The 23,058-nt window shown below is 40.3% G+C and overlaps 1 protein-coding gene and 2 long non-coding RNA genes across 3 annotated transcripts; 1 reads left to right on the forward strand and 2 right to left on the reverse strand.

Annotated features, from left to right (window-relative positions):
- Positions 1–422: 422 nt before the first annotated feature.
- Positions 423–3,635, reverse strand: LOC111272097 (putative G protein-coupled receptor B0563.6). The gene is made up of 2 exons (XM_022853315.2): positions 2,586–3,635; positions 423–812 (listed from the first exon to the last, which is right to left on the reverse strand). Exons 1-2 carry the CDS (start codon positions 3,546–3,548, stop codon positions 606–608), a joined length of 1,170 nt encoding a protein of 389 aa, XP_022709050.1. The 5' UTR covers positions 3,549–3,635; the 3' UTR covers positions 423–605.
- LOC111272099 (uncharacterized) lies at positions 3,587–10,467 on the forward strand. Its single transcript, XR_002687319.1, has 3 exons — positions 3,587–3,675; positions 8,509–8,723; positions 9,466–10,467. It is a non-coding gene; the product is annotated as an uncharacterized LOC111272099 (long non-coding RNA).
- LOC111272100 (uncharacterized) lies at positions 9,977–18,320 on the reverse strand. Its single transcript, XR_015315607.1, has 2 exons — positions 18,278–18,320; positions 9,977–12,377 (listed from the first exon to the last, which is right to left on the reverse strand). It is a non-coding gene; the product is annotated as an uncharacterized LOC111272100 (long non-coding RNA).
- Between the last annotated feature and the right edge of the window lie 4,738 nt (positions 18,321–23,058).

A 23,058-nucleotide genomic window follows, 5' to 3' on the forward strand; every position in this document is an offset into this window, starting at 1 on the left:
ATAAATGGTCCATATTATACCAGTCTATGCTTAAGCAGTGACTTTTTTACTAACGCTGAACCATGTCTCTATTTATGGACTACATCTATTTGAAGTAGATCTGCTCAAATCTATCCCCTTTCAAATGAAGCGCATCAGCTTAATTATATCACTTCGATCATCAAGTATGATGATCGGAACCCATTTTGTCTTAGTGTACATATCATTACATAATATTATAAAACTACACTTCCCAAAGCCCCCTGCAGCTTAACATTATGCCACGTCGTTTCGACCTCAAGTATTATCTAATACATATATATATAGTCAGGTAAAGTCCAAACTCTATGTACAAGGATCGGCCATAGTGGAACTGTATTTCCGCCATAGAAGTACCGGAAATCTATGAACGTCTAGCCCAGTAACATTTTGTGAATAAGGAATTTGTGCTAAATTGAAGCATTTACTTGTATTGATGTAAATAAATCCTTACATTTGCAGATATAACCATTAATCTATTTAAGTATTTGTAGGATACAAGCATTTTCTTGTATTTCAAGTGTTGCTGTTGTTGTTTACAAGACGCCGTCTGTAAATGGCTGCTGCTATCAGCATATCGATAGGTTCTACACTCTTGTAGCGTCAAGTGATATTTTGGTAATTTTACTGGTGATCAGAGAAGCATCCGCTGAATTTTGTTCGTCTTTTCGTGCAAAAATCCCGCCGAAAAGCTCGAAAAATGTTCGACGAATCTCTGAAGAGCACAAGCAATAGACGTAGAAGTTCGAGGCAAAATTTAGCATTTCCATATTGTTGGCGATAGCTCGAAAAATCTGTAAGACACAGGATATGACACAGGACAAATAGCAAACAATAAGTTATCAATGTTTAGGTTCTAGCCCACGCTTGCCAGTCGTCTACAGGTACATTTCTTCTATGTACAATATCCCATTTAACTTTACTGCAGTTGCCGTAATTTACTTAAGTAATCACTTTATCTTTGAGGTTGGGGTTAGCTTCCAGAAAGTTGGTAAAAAAATTCGCGCCGAACCGCTATCAATCGATATTTTTCTAGCTATCTGAAACACGTTTTTTCTTGTTTTTTTTTTTAAGAAAGGTATACTTTTCTAATGGGAAGGCCTCTGGCCTGAAGCGATTAAATGAACGGCAACATATTGTTGCTTAAAATTTTTTCAAGTACCCATTGTCGCTACGTCCGCTTGTTTATTTCCAGTTTTATTTCTATGCATTCTCTCTTTTAATCCGCTCCAGTCTATGAGTTCTTTTGAAGTGCGCGACTGCATATGTCATCAGACCACCCACTAACTTTTTATGGGAAGGAGCGTCGCATGTAGCGGCAATAAAGAACGCCACCTTGAGGCGTATATCGTTTATCGTTAAGTCGTTCTGTATTGGCCGTGTCTATTTTTTTAAATCTATGCGATCATTTTTGTTATCTGGTATGGTATTGTTGCACGGTACGGTACGCAGCCATATTCGCGTTAAGTAACGTTATCAACATGTAAATAGCGAGACCTCTAAATGAGAGTGACGAAATCATAGAAGAGATGAACGCTAGAAAATGGAACGACTTCAATATTGAAAATAGAAGAAGACCTTGATGATAAACCGGAAACTTAGCCTTTATTTCTCACACGAATAGGGTCACGGATACTACGGTATGAAATACCTAAAAGTTATCTAAAGTCGCTTACTATTTTTATCCAGTTTCATCCTGTTATAATATGTTTCGTGCTTTTACTATGCCCTTTTTATCCTTGTTTTTTTCTCTAGTAACGGAGGCAAAGACTACTATATGTATAAATTTAATTATAAATATCGACGTCTGCCTTTTCTATATAAGCGTAATGTTTTTCTCGTGTGTTAGCAAAACAAATGTAATTAAAAAAATTTTTTACGTGACCTTAAGGACTTGTCGGTGCGAGGTCCGATAACTGAAACGGCGATTGCTCTCTATTAGAAAAGTTCAACGATACTTGATTGCCCGCCGATGAAGGGCGTTAAAATTGATATAATCGTACGCGCTATGCGCGGCGCAGTTTTTCAACTTAGCCAGCTTTGTTACCGAAGACAATGCTGTATTTTTTGTACGCCGTCCAAACAAAGGAAGGATGTCTTTTAAATTTATTAATATTACTTAAGAAGACTTATTTGAGCTGTCGCCAAATAAATCCTATATCGGTAGGAGAAAACTCCGAAATTAGGTGTTATTTCTCGTAGAAAAAATGAGCGGCTACTTACAAAAGATAAGACGTTTGTTGCTAAGGGTACCACCATAAAACAGTATGGGAAAACCTTCGCACTAAGAACAAAGATAGAGTTATGTGAACGTCCGCGTTATGTATGTTGTGTACGGGACTATCTGAACACAGGAAGGTAGTTGTGCCACCAAAGCTTCAATCATATGTGAGTCGGATTCGTTATCTACGATCGTATGGGAATGTTGCTTGGATTAGCAGAACAGTCTTTTTTTTTTTTATAGATAAACAAATCACCAGCCGAACCCGGATTGAACACATCCTTTCGCTGTCTCAAGTAGAAAAATCACAGTGTAGCCTAAAACTAATTGTTTGAATGACACTTGCCTGGAATGGTAAATGATTTTCGTAGTGGTCCGAAATGATGACGGTGAGAATTGCTGCAGGCGTCATACAGATTAGAAACATAATGACGATGGCCACAAGCAAGATTACAAGTCTTTGTTCCTCTGCCAGTCTCTTGCCTTCTGCAGAGCTGCCGAGAAGCGATGCACGCTTCTTTTGCAATCGTCGAAACGTAATTATAATGCACGTGTTCAGAATGACAACGACAATAGCGGGACCTACACGTACAGCCACCTCTTTAACAAAGAGGTAGACTTTGAATGCCGGATGGGTTGACACTTCGCTCCATTCGCACGCGTAAAACTCAATTGGATTTATGGTGCGGTTTATCGTAGCGTTTGTCGTCATCTTCACGAACGGAACGGGGTATTTTTGGAACGCTACTGGTATGTAAAGCAGGAAAGCAAACACAAACGACATTGTGATAGCCACACGTGCCTGACGGTCATTGTGAATATCAGCATATCGGGTGGGTAAGCACACGGACCAATAGCGGTCAATGGTAACCGCCACAACGAGAAACACGCTGGACGCCATGAAAGCGTTGACCAGAGGCATCTCCAGATGGGCGAAAAAAAACGCCGTCGAATAGTCCTTCGCGTGTATGCCGGCTAAACGCAGCATGGATACGGAACCCATCAGTAGCACGGCTAAATCCGAGATCGCTAGCCAGGAGAGGTAAACAAACGTCACCCCCTTCAGGCTCGGTCGTGTCAATACAATGAGATTGATCACATTGCCAATAACACCCAGTACAATTATCACGGGAAACACCACACTGTACGCGACGAATTTCACCATTTTCACTTCCTGGAACTCGCTATCCACAGGGTCCATTGTTAAGCCACCGTCGAGATCATCTAAGCGCAGCGACGTCCTGTTGACATTCATCCAGTCGCTGGCGTTGCCAGAAATCCCGGCTATCTCAAGCGATGTGCAATGCATTTTGAGGCTGCTTGGAGAAGATGTTCCGGCTGGCCAGCGCTGATTTAAAGAGAGTTTTGTACTTTGCTAATATTTTTCATCTGTGTCCTGGATGGGCCTCCTGCAAATACGAATCCAGCGAAGCAACGTACGTTAGTTATTCGATACATGCTTTATTAGCGTTATTTGTCGTTGAACATGTAAGCTTTCGAATTCTAACAATTCGCAGAGCCGAAACCTCTCTTTACCTCTAACCATCATCGACAGGATAAATAGAACAAACAGTACAAATATCCTTGTCGGATTTTATGAAGCATTTTTATTTTTGAAAACCAAGCGCTTATGTTTACTATAACTTGCTCTTTGAAGAGTAGCCCATCACCCAACGATTTGTATAAAGAGTACTGCGATTAAGTTTTGCAACCTTAGATGGCAATAGTTGAAGAAAAGAAATGTCGGAAACAGCATTTGGCCAGCTCACATTTTAGAATGCGATAACATCAAAATAATTGGATGTTCTTCAAGTCCAATGCTATCGTGTGCATACGTTATCATCTATACTCTAAAAGCAACGAGCGAAACTCAATTTACGTCTATTAACGAGCTAAGCAAGTAAGTCTTAGATACTTATTAAATATTCATTTTTCAGCATTTAACAAACAGGACCAGGATAGTTAAGTCCAAGGAGGACAATGTTATTTAATGTTTCCGTTGCAAAAACAGGACTGACGAAGTAACTTGATTTGTCTAGAAATGCATACAAAAGCACCTGCCACGAACTTCAATTAGTTCAGCGAGTACTTATCGACACGCTATCGACAAGGCTGAGCTTTTCTGCCACTTCCTCTCATCGCACCCACTATGCGAAAGCCCGTGTCTTGCAGCCGGCAAGATTATGTCGGTAAACTGAGACAGAGAGACCCATACTGACCACCAACTTTGCTGCGACGCTTGTGAAACGAACAGAAATCCGTGCTTAATTAATCGATGCGGAAAAGAGTCCATCCAATGAAAATTTCCCTTACCCTAAGCCTGCGACAAGGACCGCAAAAATCGTGTTCGATCTCTGATCGAACAAACGAGCAATATGTAACTTCGCAATGATCGCATTATTTCCAGTAGGCTGTGTCTACGTTAGACGCGAAGCATTAGTTGGAACAAACAGCGCTACTTTTAGACCAATCGTGCGCATATAGACAACGATTGCAAGTAAACTTCCGCGTGATATTATTTTTCTCCCCATGAAGCAGTTGGTAGTGGCCATACTAAACTTCAAGCGAGAATCCCCCTGATCCAGTCATTCCTCAATATATATCTATATAGCAATACAATGCCCATGTGTAACTCTAAGTAACAAATGCCCTAGCAGGTATACAGGGTAGAGTCAAAAAGCTGCAGATAATGACAGTAGTAACCTCCTATTGCATGAAAAATCATTTTTCGAGTAATTAGTTTGATAAATAAGCTCTCCTAAGGCCACGGCGAGATATCTAAGAGGTAGAAAATAGAAGACCAGGTTCTGTTTCCGACTTCGAACCCACCGTTCCCTTATAGTTGGCTAGCAGATGCAATTACCCGTTACATCCGTCCTCCTCTCATCTAGCAGAAAAACGATACTGATCGACATCGATCCATGCTTCGCCACCATTCGTCAGTTACCTACTTTTCTTTGGATGGACGCAGCCGTAGCTGAACAGCTACTGCCGTTGTCTCCGATACAACAGCATCTATTCCGATGTAGTATCTGTGGCCCCTCGTAAGACCTTTACGACGACTTTCGACCCGTGAGAATTCCTGCGATCAGCTTGCTTCTGTTGGTTATCGTGCTTTGTCTGTTCAGCACAATTATTTCATCTTTCTCCCCTAGAAATAGTTGACCGTTACTATGTTGTATATCGGTCGACCGTACATCTACTGATCGTCCAGAAGTCTTCTTAACCACGGAGTCTTGACACTAGCGCCGTCTAGGACAGTGCGTAACTACATGGCGCCACCATAGCAAGTCGTTTTATAGCTAGTGGAAATCTAGTTTGTTACGGATAGCCATTGGGTAAGGCAGGACCGAGGGACATGCTAGGAGAATCTAAATGATGTATAATAAAATATGAAATGTTTGTTATAACCCGAAAGCAGTACAACGACTCCAATGTGATAAAGAATGAATACGGGGAGATACGTTCTGGGGGAGCGAATGGTGGTAAACATAGGTTATGTTAGATAAATTTATGAAATAGATAGATTTTTCAGCTGGGCAAGCATTTGTCATGTACTTGGCTTTTGCTGGCGAAGCCGGAAGGCACCATAAAAGGCTAATATATTTGCGTAGATGTAAGTAGCTTAAAACTATATATCTATGTAAAAGAAGCAAGCTTTCAAGCGATATTCGCATAAGTTAATTTTATTGTAGCCCTCTGCTAAATGTCGCCGTCCAAGTGACAGCCTATCCGATGTCGCCAACCAAAAAAAAAAAAACAAATCAATCGCCTAGTTTGTAATATTGCTTTGGTAATTCTGTGTAGCTCAAGCGCCATGCTACCGCCGCTCCTACTTAAACAATTAGGAATGGTTTGGCTGATTTCGTCATCTTATTTAAAAGCCATAAACGTCCGTCTTTTGTTCAATGCAATTGTTAGGATAATCTTCTAGATGGAACAGCACTGAAAAAAACCTGCATATAGGATTTAAGTGCAAGTTCTCGTTTAACACAACTACGTATTCTTGAGAGAATGGATATTTCGTCAACAGTTATCGCTACTTTCAAATCTCGACGCTACTTATAATTAAGCTAGCGTCCACTCTTTTACAGGTCGTCGTGTCGCACGTATTTTTCAATTTTTTGTAAAATGAAACGCCATGTTGAGAGCATAAAACTAATAAAAACCAAATCCTTCTAATTTTTAAATCAGTATCATTACGGCATAGCTATAGAATACGTGCATTATCATTCCTTCAAAGCTAGGCCCTTAGAGACACTCTGGTGCTATTGAGTTCTCGCCTCAGTTGTTACTCTTTTGTAATTTCTATGGCTTGCATATATGTGTATATATGCAGCTTACTGGTCCGCTTCCTTCTCCCTAGGGGTTCTTTTGTGTCTGGCGTAAAAAGCTTTCCGCATTTTTCTGCCCCTGAAGGGGAACACCTATGGCTCAGCATGGAGGCTCGCCATTCGAGCTCGTTGTTCTTCTATCCTTCTGTATGAATATTCAATGGAAAGCCACAGAAAGACAAAGCGCGCAGGTCTTTTTCAGCATGTCATGACGATGCGTTACACAGATTTTGCCTGTAGCAGATATTCTTTATGATAGACAACATAGTACTCCTGCAGGTGGACAATATATGTACTTCTTTAGCTTACCCAGCTCCGACGCTCAAAAAATGTTGATTAACAAGAAGTCATCTGTCATTGAAATAGGAAATATCCAAGTGAAATATTATAAATTGGCGGTAAGTTTCCTCAGGTATAGCGAAACAGTTGACAGCGGACGAACACTCAGCAAGTCGTAAACGTGCTTCACGGAACCTTTCAAAGCTACAATGTTCTTTTTGTGGAGACGCTTTACAAAACTTTTTTTGTAGACAAATATTTACGGAAAATTAAAAAACTTTACTTCTTGGCGATCATGAGAGATGATGAGATTTGAGTCGCTGTGGAAACATTTGTTCAATATCTGAGAGCTGTTTTGGGTAGAGCCGGAGATGGATCATTTCAAGTTCTGCTAATACGACTTTTAGAAAAATCCCGGCAGACGTTGCAGAACGTTGATATAATTTTGCATAATCACCAATGTGTCGAGAAAAGAAGCTATCTTGGGTTTAAGTGACCTTATCCGAACATATTCAACCTTTTCAAAGATAAACTTTGCATTAAGCTACACCTACGGTACACCTCGATTTCGATGCATTTCTACAAACCTGCAAGAAAAAATAGTCTACTGTTAATGTTTGTTCATGTGTTACTACTGAAGACGGCCCTTCCTTTTACGGTTTTTACTCGTATGATACACCATATCATCCATAGAGTGACTGTTGAATTCAGATTTATGAAGTATTCCGTAGATGTCAATGATATGTCTTCGAACTAGATTTTCTAAATGTGATCATGAATTCATTTGTTTGTTGAAAGGTTTAGCTACGATGTATAAACGTTAAGTATTTAGTTGTGATTGAGCGGCAGCTGTTTCTTCAATGCAAATATATAGCCCTCGGTGTCTTGACAAGCGTTAAAGATGATTTTTGCCTTCCCCTACTTCGTGCCTTTACATGCTTTGCATGTTGTTGCATATCATACAGGCATAGGGATATATTGGTGCAAGATAATTAGACTGTTAGTAGAGGCACACCTATACCACGTAAAAACAAACGTCCGCAGGAATTTTTCATAATCTGAACTAGTACTTGCGCCACCAAAAATGATTACCACTTCACTGACGTGCGATACATTTTTCCTGGTTTTATGCCCGGATTTATATGTCCGGAAGGTTTAATTATGAGCTTATTCACACGATTATTTCGCATCTGCAAGTTGTAACGTACTACCGCTACCGCCTAATAATGAGCTAACATAAAAATATAGGTCAACATAATAATGGTATTTTTCTATCCACTAATCAGTCGCAAACATTTATAACGGCTTATACTTTTCGCGCCTCTAGTGGGCGTAGAAAAAATAGAAGTGCTCGGACAAAGTGCGTTATAAAATTTCTAATCTTCTCCTTAATTGAGCAAATGCTACTACAGCCAGCTATAAAGCAGATTCTACCACATTTTATTGAATATATGAAGTAGTGCGCTTTCAGGACTTCCGCAGTGGAGACAGGGCGCTCGAACCTTTCTGTCAACACCTTCCAAACCTATCCGAGCCCGTCCCGAGTCTCGCTTCGTAGTCGTCCTAGATTTACTGTTAAGCCATGATAATCTGTGACTGAACTCTATACTGGCCTTTTTTCACGTTGATGCAACTGTGCAGGGTCCTTTTTTTCAGCTTTTCATCACGGAATTCGTACCTTGTTGCAAATGAAGAATGTCACAAGGCCAAAATACTACGACAGAAGCCCGCGAACAGTAGCTGCCGGAAAGCGAAGTAGGTTCCGGTGGGTCAGCTTGCTATTTCGCTACAATCTGGAACGGAGATTTTGTGTGCTGGATCGAAAGAACCCTTTGACGATCACCTGATTGCTGTGTCATCATAATAAAAACGTAATCAGTATTAGAGCCTACCTGCAGGGCTTAAACTATGTATCCTACCTAGTGTTCGTTGACTTCGGTAAAAGTTGGCTACAGGTTTAAGTGTAAACCTCATCTCAAGAAGAGTCAATGATAAAAGCCAACAAGACTCACTCGCGAAGAGACCGTAGTGGAGATGCCACTTGACTGCATTATACGGGGTTAATCACTGTATGTAGGCCTAGTTACGAAATGGCCTTCGATTCCACTGGACTTCAGCTCAGCCAAATGTTAGCGAGAGCTACATTTCTACAAACGTTTCAAGTAGGGACTGTTTCTCACCGTAAGTTTCGAAACAGCTGGAATGAGCCGGCCGCGCTAACACTGCGGCATAATATGGATAGATTTTTTTTTAGTAACATTCCCCATAAACTTACCGCTGCTTGTCAATGACATTAACGACAAAATTATGCACCGCCTCTATGTTAAACAGGTACATATGATGAGTGCGATAGATTACTCGCTAAGATGCAATTAAATACTTTGTATGGGTTCTACTTGTATCTTCATATGCAATGTGCTTGTGGTCACCCTTCTCAAAAAGTAATTGAGTGCAAATTCCCAGAAACAGGTTTTTTTTTGGCCTAGCTGAAGTCCAGCTGATTAGGATTGTTTGGCCGAAAACAGTGTGGCTAGTAAAGATGTCTTCTTACAGGTATTACTATTAACCTAACGTTTACGTACTTTTCTTTACTTTGACGTATGCTTTTTGTAGATAACATTGAAACGGATGTTAAGCGAAATGTCGATGTCATTAAGGTTACTGCTATAATCGTATGACATTCCTCGCAAGCAGAATGTATTGGAGCACCGCGGAACGCCGACGCTTGCTTGTTTGCTTTCCGTTATATTCTAGAATTAAACTTAATGATGGTCCTTACCCTAGGAAGTACCGCAGTGTGTTTTATCATTGAACCTTGCCTAAAAGGCTCTAGATTGCTAAAAACCGATATACTTTTAAAAATAGGATTTGTGTATACGTTTCTTTCGACCTTGTAGAAACGGTGGCATATTTTGCCCATAAAGCCAACGATTGGGCAAAAATAACACACTTATACTTTTTGTCAATTTTTTGAGATACTCTTTTTTTTCTCTCTCCGTCGGAGCTATGCAAGGCTGTATGGGCGGCGGCGGCGGCGGCGGCTTTAGATCGCCATAGTATGCTTTTATCGTTTGTGTCCTTACCAATGCAACTATAAATAACATATAAGAAAAGACCAAGGCTCTTCTACTTTGTTTTGCGCAATATTTTATTTAGGATATCAGACACTCTAGACATATTTATTCAATTACGTGCTAAGTTTTCTATCAACGCCATATTAGCCACGTTTCTACGCACAAATTTGAATGCCTATGCGATGGTCAAAGGCTTTTTCTATATACTCATATACATATATATAAGCCATGTGTTGAATGGTACCAGACTTGAGGCAATTTCGAAGATAGAGCGGAAACGACTAGTCGCATGGTGATAAAATTGTGGAAGTGGTCGGTCTTCGTTTTTCGTAGCTTCTTAGTTACCGTCGACATCATTTCCATAATCCTGTAATTCTCCGAGATAGAGCAGTGCTTCTCGTTGAGAGAAAGGATGGTCTTCATGAGAACTAAGAATAATCATTTTTTATGTAATATGGCAATTCTGCAATGTTGAAGTAGATATTTGCGATTGAACATCTATGTTAATGCTGATTTAATGAAGTATTTACGTTATGTGTAAGTATTTTGCGTTTATTTTTAGATCTATTTGCAATTTTATTTGGTACAACAAAACTTCCCTCAGGTGTCGTTTCCGCCGTGCGGCCCTCAGGGAAAGGCGTTCGAAATTCCAAATTTCCATTGTTAATGCGTAAATTAGTCCTTTTAGCCTGGCGTAAGGGCAAAATGTATATTTCACACAAGCCAGTTAAGAGTTCGATGTAGTTGCCATCTGCGTGTGTAGGTCTGTTGACATCTGTATACGCGTAGTGTCGACAAGAATCACAAAATGATTAATGGGACAGATTAAGGGACAAATATGAGAACTTACTACTAAATAGGCGAATTATTGAGGGATTTATACGATCCGGCAAAAGTAAAATCTGAGACTGATCAAGTCGGCTTGTTCCGATCGTCTACACACCTACCGTTTGATATTCTCCAAGTTATTATATAGCAGTAATTTTTATAGCTATTCGTTATGTTGACGAACCTGAAAGAGTATGTTCATGAAAACAGAAGATTAAAAAAATAAGTAAGATTTGCATAATGAACCCGCAAATGCTGGGATTGTCATTCAACAGTAAAAACTTTTAAACAACGATATTTGAAGATTTGTAACAACCAAGGCAGTCCGCGTGTACCTCACAATATTCGCTATTCAATATAAGAGCATACGACATGTCTGAAAAACAACAAAATTAAGATTAAAAGATGTACATATTAGAATATACAGGCAATCACATTCGGAAGTTGTCTTTTATAAGATTTTAGGAAAATAGCTTGCCGTCCCTTTTTTACGTAATGATGCTTTTTCGTGATGGGTCACAAAAATAACTTTATATAATATTCTCCTTAATCCGATTTCTTATGGCACTCTGCTGTCGGCCCCTGAGCCTAAGGGAAGCAAGGAGGCAAAGGGGGGGAGGGACCTTGGGCCTCGTTTCTTACTCGTACGGCCTAAAGTGTACGAGCGGGAATTACGGCGATGGTGGTATGCAAACTGCCGGTCTTCAAGGTTAAACGATATTTGCAAAGGCCACCCTGTAGTCCCTTGATGTACTGCTACGACAGAAAGCGCCGCCATCAATGTTACGGTCCACTGGCATTAGGGACGATGCGCGTTTACTATGAAGGATATCCTATTGCGACGACGATTATGGTGGGCGGTGAGCGTATCGGCGAAAAAGTGCACTTAATACAAAAGTAAACAGACAGAAGAAAGGCTAGAAAAACAGTGACTACAACACGATTCGTTTGTACGGCGCCTAACAGGAACAGTTTTAGTAGTAGCGACTACGATAAAGAAAACAGTATTGAATCAAACGGGCATAAGCGACAGCGTCAGTGCGGTGATTGACATGGCAAGTCACGATAAAAGAAATGCTACCGTTTATGTGGAGGCTGGAATTGAGGCGTGCTTTATCATGCCCGAGATAAGTCCGAAGGACACATTTTGGAGAATTGTCATAACGAGAATGCATTCATCCGCTAGGTTGGCTTCTTTGCATAGGGAAGGTTAGTTCCTCATGTAATCAAAGACTTGTTACAAAACAGGCGAAAGAGTCGGGTTGGAAATATGAGCGAAAATCAACTTACGGTGTTTCTAGCCTCCGCACAGCTGCTGACAAATGTTAACGCACAATAGGAAGTAAATTGGCCCAAAAGCCATTCGTGCATCCTAAAATCTTGGTGTGGAAATTAGCTGGTGTTTTCAAGGGAAAAACGCCTTTCATTGCTTCGTGCAGTAAACATACCTGTCTGTCTCTTTGAAGTGTTTAGAGTAGCACGGCCCTGCGTTGCTGTAACATGTGGTTAAACACCAGAAAACTAAATCTTCCTGATAAAAGCTTTCCGTCGTGTCTCAGGGTCAACAAGGCGAGATTTAGAGCCCACGAAGACAACCTTCTACTGCTACACCGTTATTCATAGCTGATATTGAATAGATATAGCAAAAAAAAAAAAGTAGTAAAAAGTCACTAACCTAAATGAAGAACATTTTGGCTTAATTTTTTTTTAATATATATATATATATATATATAATTAATGACAATAATTCGACGATTTTGGTTTTCTCTCTAACCTAGAGATGCTATCAGTTGTCTTCATATTGCCTTAATAGTTACAAGAAACTGCTATTGGTAAAGGCTTTCATTATTATCCAGCTCAATGCGGAGATATCATTAAGTCACCGAAACGATAGACTTTTTTTTATTATGTGTAAGTCAAATCGTATCGAGATAACCGAACACGCCTGTTTTATTCGTGCTTAACTCAGACTCCAAAACGCTGATGTTCATCAAAGGTATCTTATGAGGGGAATACATTGAACACGAGGACATATCGTAATATGGGTTTAGGGTTATCAACTTAGCGTATACGCGTAGAGTTCCACATGAATGAAATGGTTTGAATTAAAAGAAAGTTGTAAGTTACATATTTTCTAATATTAATTGCTTTCCTATTTTTTCCAAGTTTACTAATCTCTGAATGCGATATTTTGCTGGAATAACATAGAATAAGTATGGTCCCTGCGTAAAGATCAGAAAAATATGTGTATATATAAAATCGTGTAGGTCTAATTTTGATCAGCCTTTCCTTTAGAAATTTTTTGAATTTTACGTCTTTCCGACGCGTGGCAATGTCACAACAAAACAAAATTGAACTAATTCTCAGCAGTCAACTTCTAGTTTATTATCTTCTCGCTATAAGTCTGGAATAGGTTATCCAAGTTGCTTTAATATTCTACTAGAAGTTAGTGTTCAGGAATAGCTGCTGCAAGGCTTCTCAGCATTTTTCTCGTCATTGATGCATAGCACACGAGACTGCCGGAGAAGAGCAGGGAAATAGGAAATGCAGCCACATCAAACTATTAGCCGATATCGAAGCGTGTCGAGGTTTCGCTCGTGATGAGTCACGTTCAAAAACCTTCAGCTTCAGTAACCACAGTCGTCGACAATCTTCGAGTGACTCGTCACCAATTGGCTAATTCAGCAATTGGCATGCTCTTGTTCTCAAGGATGTTATATAACAGCTTCAGCTGCATCGCGAAGCCTATCTATACTTCCCCTCCAAGTCGAAGGGAATAACTTTGAAATTTTGGAGTAGTTAATTAGATAAGAAAGGCTTTATACAAATTGCAAGAAAAATACAAAAAACTATTATGGATATTTATTTTGTGTATTTCATATATGCAGTTTAATGCAAACGATGTAGAAAACGAAGGTATATTCAGGTTTTAGTATGGCCAACAAATGCGACCTAAGTTTAATGCCACCTTTCAGAAACATTACTCTTTTGCGGCTGATATTTACGTTTGCACTTTCCTCTAAGTTCACGTTTGCAATTTAAATAATAGAAGAGCATAACATGATTTTTCAACGTTTTTTTTTCTATGACACATCACTCAATTACAACAAGAGTAAATTAAAAAAAACACCAAATTTCGAACGGCTAGAACTTTTATTATTAACATTGCCTGTACGCCCTCTATCAAAAGAAGACTCCAAAGTGCTTCAGAATATATTTGGGGGCGGTTTTAAATAGATAGATAAAATACACATAAACACAATTACGATCATTGCACAGATACTGAGTTCCCTAAATTGGCAAATACGTTCTATTCCGTACTACGTAATTAATTCCTGTGCCTTTCGGTCATGCAATTATATATGTGGTATGTGTTATGGATCTTTAGGTACTAGTTCCTTACTTCTTCATTACAAACAGGACCTTTTAATTGGCCTAACTACTTTCCAGTGTTCTGGCCGATTACTACTTAACAGTTTTTACTAATAGTCATTTGTCCCACCCGCATTTATAAGAGTTCGAGGTCAGAGCGGTATAATACAGGCTCGAAAATTCAAATGTGGTAATCTGTTGCGCTAGGAACGTCAAGCGTAATCCCAGTATCTTACTACACGTACGGTTCTGCATGCCTCCGGCGTAAACAAATTCCATGGAGTTAAATATGTAATTTGTATGCTATAGATTATACACTTCTTTTAGTTCGATCTGTATAAGCAATTCTCTCTCTCTTTCTTTCTCTCTCTCTCTCTCTCTCTCTCTCTCTATATATATATATATATATATATATATGTATATATACATATATAGAGTATATATATAAATTAAATATAATTTCTCATGTCGGCCTCGTAAAATTGGGCGATTAATTACATGAGCTTCTGAAGTAGTGCTTAATTACAGTAACAGACGTTGAATTTTCTTACACCAAATTATCAAATAAGTATTAATATGCTCGATAAACGTCGGTCGATGGCCTTATGATTTTAATAGTCAATTTCTGAGAATGTAATCCTAATCATTTTTATTAGGCCTAGCTGAATTGTGGAAGACAAGTTTATTTATTTATGATATTACTTACGTGTCGACGTAAAACAAACGAACTTCATCATACTCATTTCACGTAAATAGCTCATATAGACGATATTTTAAAAGACGTCTATGGAGGTGCTTGATTTATGTCAGTCTGTTGTTGGAGCAGCACATTATCAGCAAGCCAAGCACGAGCCCCTTCAGCCTCGTATTTTTCAGTGACAGCTATGCTCAATGCCTGTTTCTTCTGTGCGTCTGTCCAGACAGAGGACACCCTGTCATACCATTTGTATTATTACAATAGGCCATATCCGTAGTAATACATTGTTATGGCGGCAGACGTAGGAGTCAACTAGCATATGACTATATATCGTCTGTACTTTAAACGTCACTCGGACGACTACTATTAGAGATAGAATAGATCGACGTCCTGCTGCAAGATCTTGCTTTTATGCGTTTCAATTTTCAAATAACGAAAAATCACCCTGCTTAGGACAGCATTGAAGAGTTTCTTTATATGTAGAAAATGTTATTTATGTAAAAATTACTACGACAGAACGTGGTTGCAGTTAGCTAGCAAACTGAAAAGAACGCCGGAGTTGAGGACAAAACTGACGAAAGGAATAGCACAGCAAATGCGAATCTTCCCTTTTTTTTTTTTTGCCTGTTATGGCAATTTCCTGAGTGAAGGAACGGCGTCGTATCTGGCCCATGGACTTTCTGCTGTCCATGTCACTGAATTTTTGCTTGGACAAACCCCGATGGAGCCCACCGCTCTCCCCCACGTGTTAAATGTAATTTCGTTTGGCCCAAGCCGGCTGTCTATGTGGAGCGTTTTCTGTCAAAACGTACATCTTTGAAGCTGTGTGTCTGCTTGTCAATATAATCAGTTGACTGGATTTTTGCTACTTCACGACGATAAGGTGTAATATCAATCATCTAAACTGGCCTATTATTATTTTAATGACAGAAGCCATTGCTGCCTCGACTGCCGTATTACGATTTCACTGAGTCTGGCGGCTAAAACTAAAGGTTCTCTACGCAGATAGTGACCATACATGGCAAGATATCGAAGCCGACTAATGTTTGTCTGTACGTGGGCATACCGAACTGTTTCGTATAACATGTTCATGTCAGGACTTGGTTGTCGATAAGCTCTATGAAATAATCTACGTTTCCCTAACAAAATCTTGTGCATGTTTTCCCCTTAAGAATGGCTTAAATTCACGTCGTGTTCGAATGTCCTTCGAGAGAGCGTTTCAAACCCGGGTGTTTTTAGTATTGAATGCACCCTAAAAAAATGATTTGGCTTCCTGACAGTTGCGGCCCACGCAGTTTTTAAGCAGCGTCTTTGTGTCATTCCTGTATCGCTCCTGCACACCACTTTGATGCGGGGTCTCTTCGGAGCACTTGTCTAATCCATAGCGCCTTGATACGCCAAATGTATGCAATCGTTAAGTCGCGATTTGCTAGCTTAGAACAATGTCGTTTTCATTGTTACCATATGGTCCTACCTACTTCCGTGTATAATAATATGTGCAGTAAAAATCAGTAGATGTAATAGAAATAAACAACTAAACTTAAGGACGCGCGGTGATCCAGATCCGGACGGAGCTAGACGTCGACAACGTTCGTTTCATCGTGGGAGCCAACTGTTCCAAACAGTTGCTAACGGCAACACCGAACGTGCGGTCGGAAACATTTTCACTACTAGCAGTAGCAATTACAGTAATAGGTATGTAAACACCGCACAAATTGTCCTTTATCAGTAATTACTTTCTATGTAAATACCTAAATCCTGAAAGAACCTATCTGAGTGCAAACATAAAAACGATGGTTTTCAGGCGTTCATTAAAATGTGCATAATTCGTCATCCGGACGATTCCTCACAATTTTTTATGCTACATATTATGGGTACATGTCACGCCGATCAGTAAGCGTGTATGCAATTATGCCTATCTCCTAAAAGTGGCCAACATTTCTTGATAGGCCACAGATTTTATTTGTTAGATAGTCTGCTATACGTATTAAACTGCAAGAAAAATATAAGGCATAAACCACTTCGATATCGGAAAATAACCTGCCATGTTCATTCATGCTCTCATGAAACTCCCGAAAAAAGCGAGCCTTTCCAAGTTGAAATTGGCCAAAAAGGTTTGTCCGTTTTCGCCCCTGGTCCGTACAGCTAGAAAACTATTTTCAACGACAAGCTCTTATCTGTTCGTTGCTGGCGTCAAGAAAACGCAACAAAACCAAAGAGAATACCGAAGGCTGTTTGGGCAGCTTATTCGTGGAGATATTTTCGATTGTATTGACGTGTTGCTATGTGTTTGATAAGTTATTACTTATTAAAGAAAATAGTGCTATCGCTGTTAGTGTTTTTTGCTTGTTGAATATCTTGTAACAAGGCTTTATGGGCTTTTGTTATTTGATTTGTCTGTTATTTGACCGTTTCGATATCGAAAAAAGCTAAACTATTTAATTAAGTTAATGCAGCAAAGCAAGTTAACGTTTTGTTGTCGCTGTCATTCCGTCCGCGCTGGTCGGCGTGCGCTTGTCGAGTGTTTAATTCATACTCTTTCCATATCAACGAACCTGATTGCTAATTCTATATGGAGCCTTTTTTTAGGACCGAGAAGAAGAAGAAGAAGAAGAAAATGAACAGATTACCACATGCGCCAGGTCAGCGCATGACTGTCTATAGAGGAGACAACAAGAGACCGTACCTAAACACCGCTGCAGCTGCTTCTAAAAGAATTTACCACATGAAAATTAGTTTGTTTACCAGCCGTGCGGGGTAGCCAATAGAACTTCGGATTGTTGTTTTTTCATCTTATCGTACCAAAAAAGTACGATTGCCGTACACGAGGCGTAAGCTATCAATGTCAATAAAAGACGAATGTCAATAGGAGAGCGTATGGAGCAGGGGCAGCAGGGGCATATGGAGCTGTTTGTAGGAACAGACATTCGTAATGCAAATGGCACAAGTTCGTGGCGACATTATAGCAAACTATTCACTCTGTTCCTCAAGAAATGCATGGAAACAAAAAAGAAGTTTGGTATACCGCTTTGCAGAAACATGTACATAGCAGATTCAGGCCCGTAAATATTTTTTAGCAAAAGCATTTTTCAGTACTAAATAGATATTGAATAATGTCTGACACTAGTTTTGGTTCGAAAAGGCTTGTATATACTAATATTTCCTTTAATAACGACTTGCTCATTTTTGAACTTCTCAAAAATTCGCCGGACGTTACCGTAGGAATAATAGATGAACATAGCAAACTTTTCCAGCAGCAAGTGAAACATCTCCGCAGATCGTAAATATATCTGTGTTGGTGTATAGCCTTTGACGGCGAAAGGAACGGGCATCATAGTCTCCCCATTATGCTGGGCAGACAGCCTCCCCTGTCCGTTCGCAACGATGAGGCAGCTTAGGCGCAGGTAAGATCGACTAGTATTAACATCTAAAATTATCAAATATCTTCACTTACTTCCATTGGCACTCCGAAAAGATCCGCATAGCCTGCATGAAGCAGCGTTCTTGGCCGATTCATGCTTAAGCTGAATTGAATTAATAATGAGAGGAAACCGAGCCTATGAATCGCTTACAGACACTGTCTATATCTGCCCGCCGGCCTTACTCCTATTCTGCTAAGCAATAGGTTTGGACGATCACTCTATACGTATGGTCATTCGACCTTCTTATGCATATCCATATTGTGTATTACATAAACGAGCTCACAAACACATACCTAAACGTAGACGGCCATTATAGTTTACGATGGTGCAATGAAACTCGGTCCTCGTCTATAACAGTAAAGTATAGGCGGCCAAATTTTTCGCCTGGGCTTAGAAAACTCTCTCAGGGCCACTAATTCCAGCATAAGGCAGAGTTCCTGATGTCCATACTTATCCCAACATCAACTGTGGGTGGATGGCCTGATGACCGGCTGTAAACATGACCCACAAATTCGAAACAAACATTTGAGTCGATGTCGTAGAAACGAGCACAGTAGTAGCCGTCGCTTCGATGGCTTTCCTTGATAATCTTTTAGACTGACACAGAGCAAAGCATTTGTTCACAATGTGTCAGGCAGATATGTCGAAACTCGTAAAGATTTCGAGTAAACAAGCGGATCGTGATTTCTGAGCAGATCAATAGGGCATTTGCACTAAGGCATGTACTACGCAATCTATTTTATGGAACGCGTGTGTCGAATAAGGAATAGCACCTACATATTGCTAGACTCAATAGCAGGTTGTGTAGTTTCTTTCAACATCTTCTGTCGCTATCGTTAAATTGACATGCAGCTAGTTCGATCACTGTGCAGTCATGTCGAGGACTAGGCCTTGGGGCTATGAGCGAAGTGAGCGTGCGAGATTCTATAAATATACCCAAGTGAATAGTGGGCGTCGTACGCGATGAGAGATCAGAGAATGAGTCGAGCGCCCAAGGTGATACAGTGATAACGCTTTGAAAAATCCGCTAGACTTTTATTTCTAAGCGTTTGTGGATACTCGGACAACGTAATTCTTTTAAGGAAAAGTTCACACAAGCAGGGCTTGCTTTTCTCGGCTATTCAGTTTGACCTTGCATCAATTCATATGTACACTTTGGATACGTCCCACTTGGTAGCCCGCAGCAAGAATCCGTTAGCTTTTTTAATAGCCGCAAAAAGTAACTGCTCACATTGTAACTTGACAGCGTAACTGTAAAATACGGTCGCAAAGTTTCATAACCTATGTATTTCCAGCAGGTCTTACTCGTTTTAGTCTTCAAAGCACTTAGCAGATTTCCTGTCTTCGAGGTGAATCAATGTTGAGAATGTGCCATTATGAACAACACGCTCTTGATACACGATAAGAAGAAAGTGTTACAAACGGCCAGGAGTATGTTCTATGTGGTACATTTTTCAACTTTTCATAGAAAGCACGCACGTTTCTAATAGTGAACGAGTCAGTTATCAGCAAATATTTATTAGCTGCCCTGCATATTTCCATATAAAAATGCCTACGATTGGTGGCCTATATTATCTTCGGTGGACCTTAAGCCCTGCCTATTAGATATTCATTTTTTTATCTCTATAAATAAGTGCTTCAGCGTTCTCATATATATATATATATAATATGAGAACATATATAATAAGCGTATTTAGGGTGAACATGTTTTGAAAATTATTTGACCTATCTACGAGAAGTTTTGTAACTTTCCATAAATCACCAGTGCAGTCTTTGTGTATCTGCAATGAGCTCAATGATATGCCGTTGTAGTGTAATAAGTACGCATCGTCTAGCTTACGTTGATGAGAAAATTTGTGGGCAGGAAGGTATATACCATTCATATAAGATTATTACATGCTTGTTACGCTCATTTACGCTGAATTTACATAGATGTTATGATAATGGTACGACTTAAGTCTGCTACACTCGTCTCAATTAAAGACCTAAAGCATACCCAACTAAGGCATAATCAAATTGGCATATTACAGGGCGTACATTTTTTAATTTTGCAATTTAACTTATTACGTAATAGTTATTAGTTTCATACGTATCATTCGGAGTTAGTACTAACTTTTTTTAAGGTTAGCTAAACAGTTTCTTTTCGACCCACGTGCCCAAAACCGAACTTAAGCTTGTCAAGACGTCACGATTTACAGCATCAAACTGTTTAACCTGACATTTACTACTTAGAAGCCAAAAACAATGAGAATATATGTACGTTAGGGATTATACTCCGCTGCCTTATTTAATCAATTCCTTACATCGTACTTCAACTCGCTTTACGCTTTCTCGCTGCCCCTAAGCCCCCCCATTTCTTAGTTTCGCATCGTGCTTATCTGACGTCAAGGCGGTCGAAGCTAGAGGAGGGTTAACCGCATATCCTGCAATGATCTTGAGTTTGACTAAGTCGTAAAGCTCGTTCGTTCCTACTATTAGTTGAGCCTGCTCTCGTCCACAACGGCACAAAATTGGGATATTATACGCATACGTAAGCTCTTTGCTTCTGTTGGTCGGCTTGCTATTTGCGTCATCAAATAGCTGCTTGGCATCTTTTCACGTGGTTCTGCCTAGTTAGGGCAGGAAAACTTTTCGAATATCCGCAGATGCCTCGTTCTTTTCTTAGTCACAGAGCTAAACGTCAGAGGGCACTCTGCATACGTGGTCCAGTTCCCGCTCCAAGGACGGTTTTCAGAGAGGCTTTCCTCTCTTGAACCTCCGATTGCCCATGCCTTCTTCGTAATTTCCTTCATTATATGAATGGCTATCCCTGAAAGATGCCTTATGATCTTGCAACACTTACGTAAAGGGAGACTCCCCAAGCAAAAAGATTCTAGAGGTGGGGCATTGATGGGGTTTGATACTGCCGATGGTTTTAAAACAGCATTTTTCAAGAAAGTGATAGTTTTCAGCGGTTAAAAGAAGTCAAATAAAGTACTCGAAAATGCGTGAAAAGTGAGTAATTAAAGTGCGCGTCAGTCAGGACCGGTTAGCATGCAAGTGAAACGTACCGTCGATTATCTGCACGCGTCGAAACAACGAAGTAGCCCCACCATCACTCGACCGAAACCAGCAGACCAAAACCAAACAACAGCAGAACAGTCGTTAGAGGGCACAAACGGAAGAAGAAGCAAATGTAGAAGACAAACTCTAACGCCATCCAAGAGGACAAAAACGGACAAACAGCCGAGCTAAACCCATCACTACCATCTCTAACCCATCAAATAGTGTTAATTCGAGTGAAAGCTAGCGTTGCCCTTGCGAGGTTGCTAGGATCTGTAGCGGATCTTTGTTCCCCAACAATCGCCATCAGTTGTAGCGGTTTGACCGACTAACCAGCCCGGTTCGTCGCCCACTAGTCGGTAACCTTTAAATAGCAAATTAAGCATCCATCGATACGACGTTTGCTGCGCCGTTTGTTGATACGACGCGTGAAGGAACGTTGCGTTGCGAAAGAACGAGAAAGGACTCCTTCTCTGCCCTAATCGTCGTCATCGATTACATATGATAGATATCGTACGAGATCGTGTTATATCTATTAGCTCAGTGTGTATAGATAGAATAGAAATGTAGGGAAGCGTCGGCAGTGGAAAACGATGACGACACCGGCAATGCCCCGGTCGCCAAGGTTCCCTGTTTTTCGCAGAATTGTCGCATTGTTGTAGCCATAAGACACGGTCAGCAACGTGCGAAAACCGATATATATGGATGGTATCGTAATCAGAACGACACGATGAGACGCATGCAGCTCGACTCCGGCCATAAGCGTACAGTGAATGGAGATCATGATCAAGACCATATCATCGGCAACAACAAAAGCAATAACAGCAACAGCACCAACCAGAATAACTATACTGACACCTCTAGCGAATATTAAAAAAAATCTAGAAGCATGCCTGAAAATATGCTTGACCAATGATATGTCGTTGCCGTCCTCTCCATATTCTAGTTTTCTTAGACAGTTGGATGGAGGAGAACGAAACTGAAAACCGCGATAGCTAAACGTCGCTAAAGAAAATCCTAAGCTCATACAGATAGCTCCACACATAGCTGTATAAAGAAAGTGACCGGCAGAAGATGTCAGGCTATTGCCGTAAATCTCTACTACGCTTGTCCTATGCAAAGTGTGAAAGCGAAAGACAAGAACGAAAGGAATACATACACCCAGTGAGTGTGTCATCTAGTAAACAAAAAACTTTTTCGGTAGAAGCAGATTACTTTCCGGCGTTATTAACATAATAATACTGAGAGGTTGACTAGTTTTTTTTTGGTTGGTCAAAACGTATGTATACATCACAAATACATTGGCACGTAGAGAAACGTATTCGTATCACTGCGCGCGTACCGCAACTGCTGTAAATATCCCTTCGTTACTGACCTCCACTCTCTAACTACCGACCGCTTCATCAGCGGCATAAGTATCTGTCGCAGCAGCCCCATGGGTTAACCGAAGCTTAGCGTTTACAGAGATACACAAACAAAGCCACGAAGAAATTTAGAGGAAGATAGCGATTTTCTTCTGGTGCTGTAGCACTAGCAACAGGAGTAACGCGTGTAATACAGCGGCCACTGACCGCAAGAGAGGTAGTACGATCTAGGCCGCAACCAACGTTTGGCGTGAGAGGCGCCAGCGTGCCACCTGAGCCTGTTTGTTTGTATGCGGACAACATGATCCACAACCAGAATATACGGATAAACGTTCAAAGATGACGGACGTGGCGCAAGCGAAATGACAGAAAGGCAAAAATATAATGAAGAAGGGCAGATGGCCGAC

This window comes from Varroa jacobsoni, unplaced genomic scaffold (assembly GCF_002532875.2).
Source record: "Varroa jacobsoni isolate VJ856 unplaced genomic scaffold, vjacob_1.0 contig01613, whole genome shotgun sequence".
Taxonomy (NCBI): Eukaryota; Metazoa; Arthropoda; class Arachnida; order Mesostigmata; family Varroidae; genus Varroa; species Varroa jacobsoni.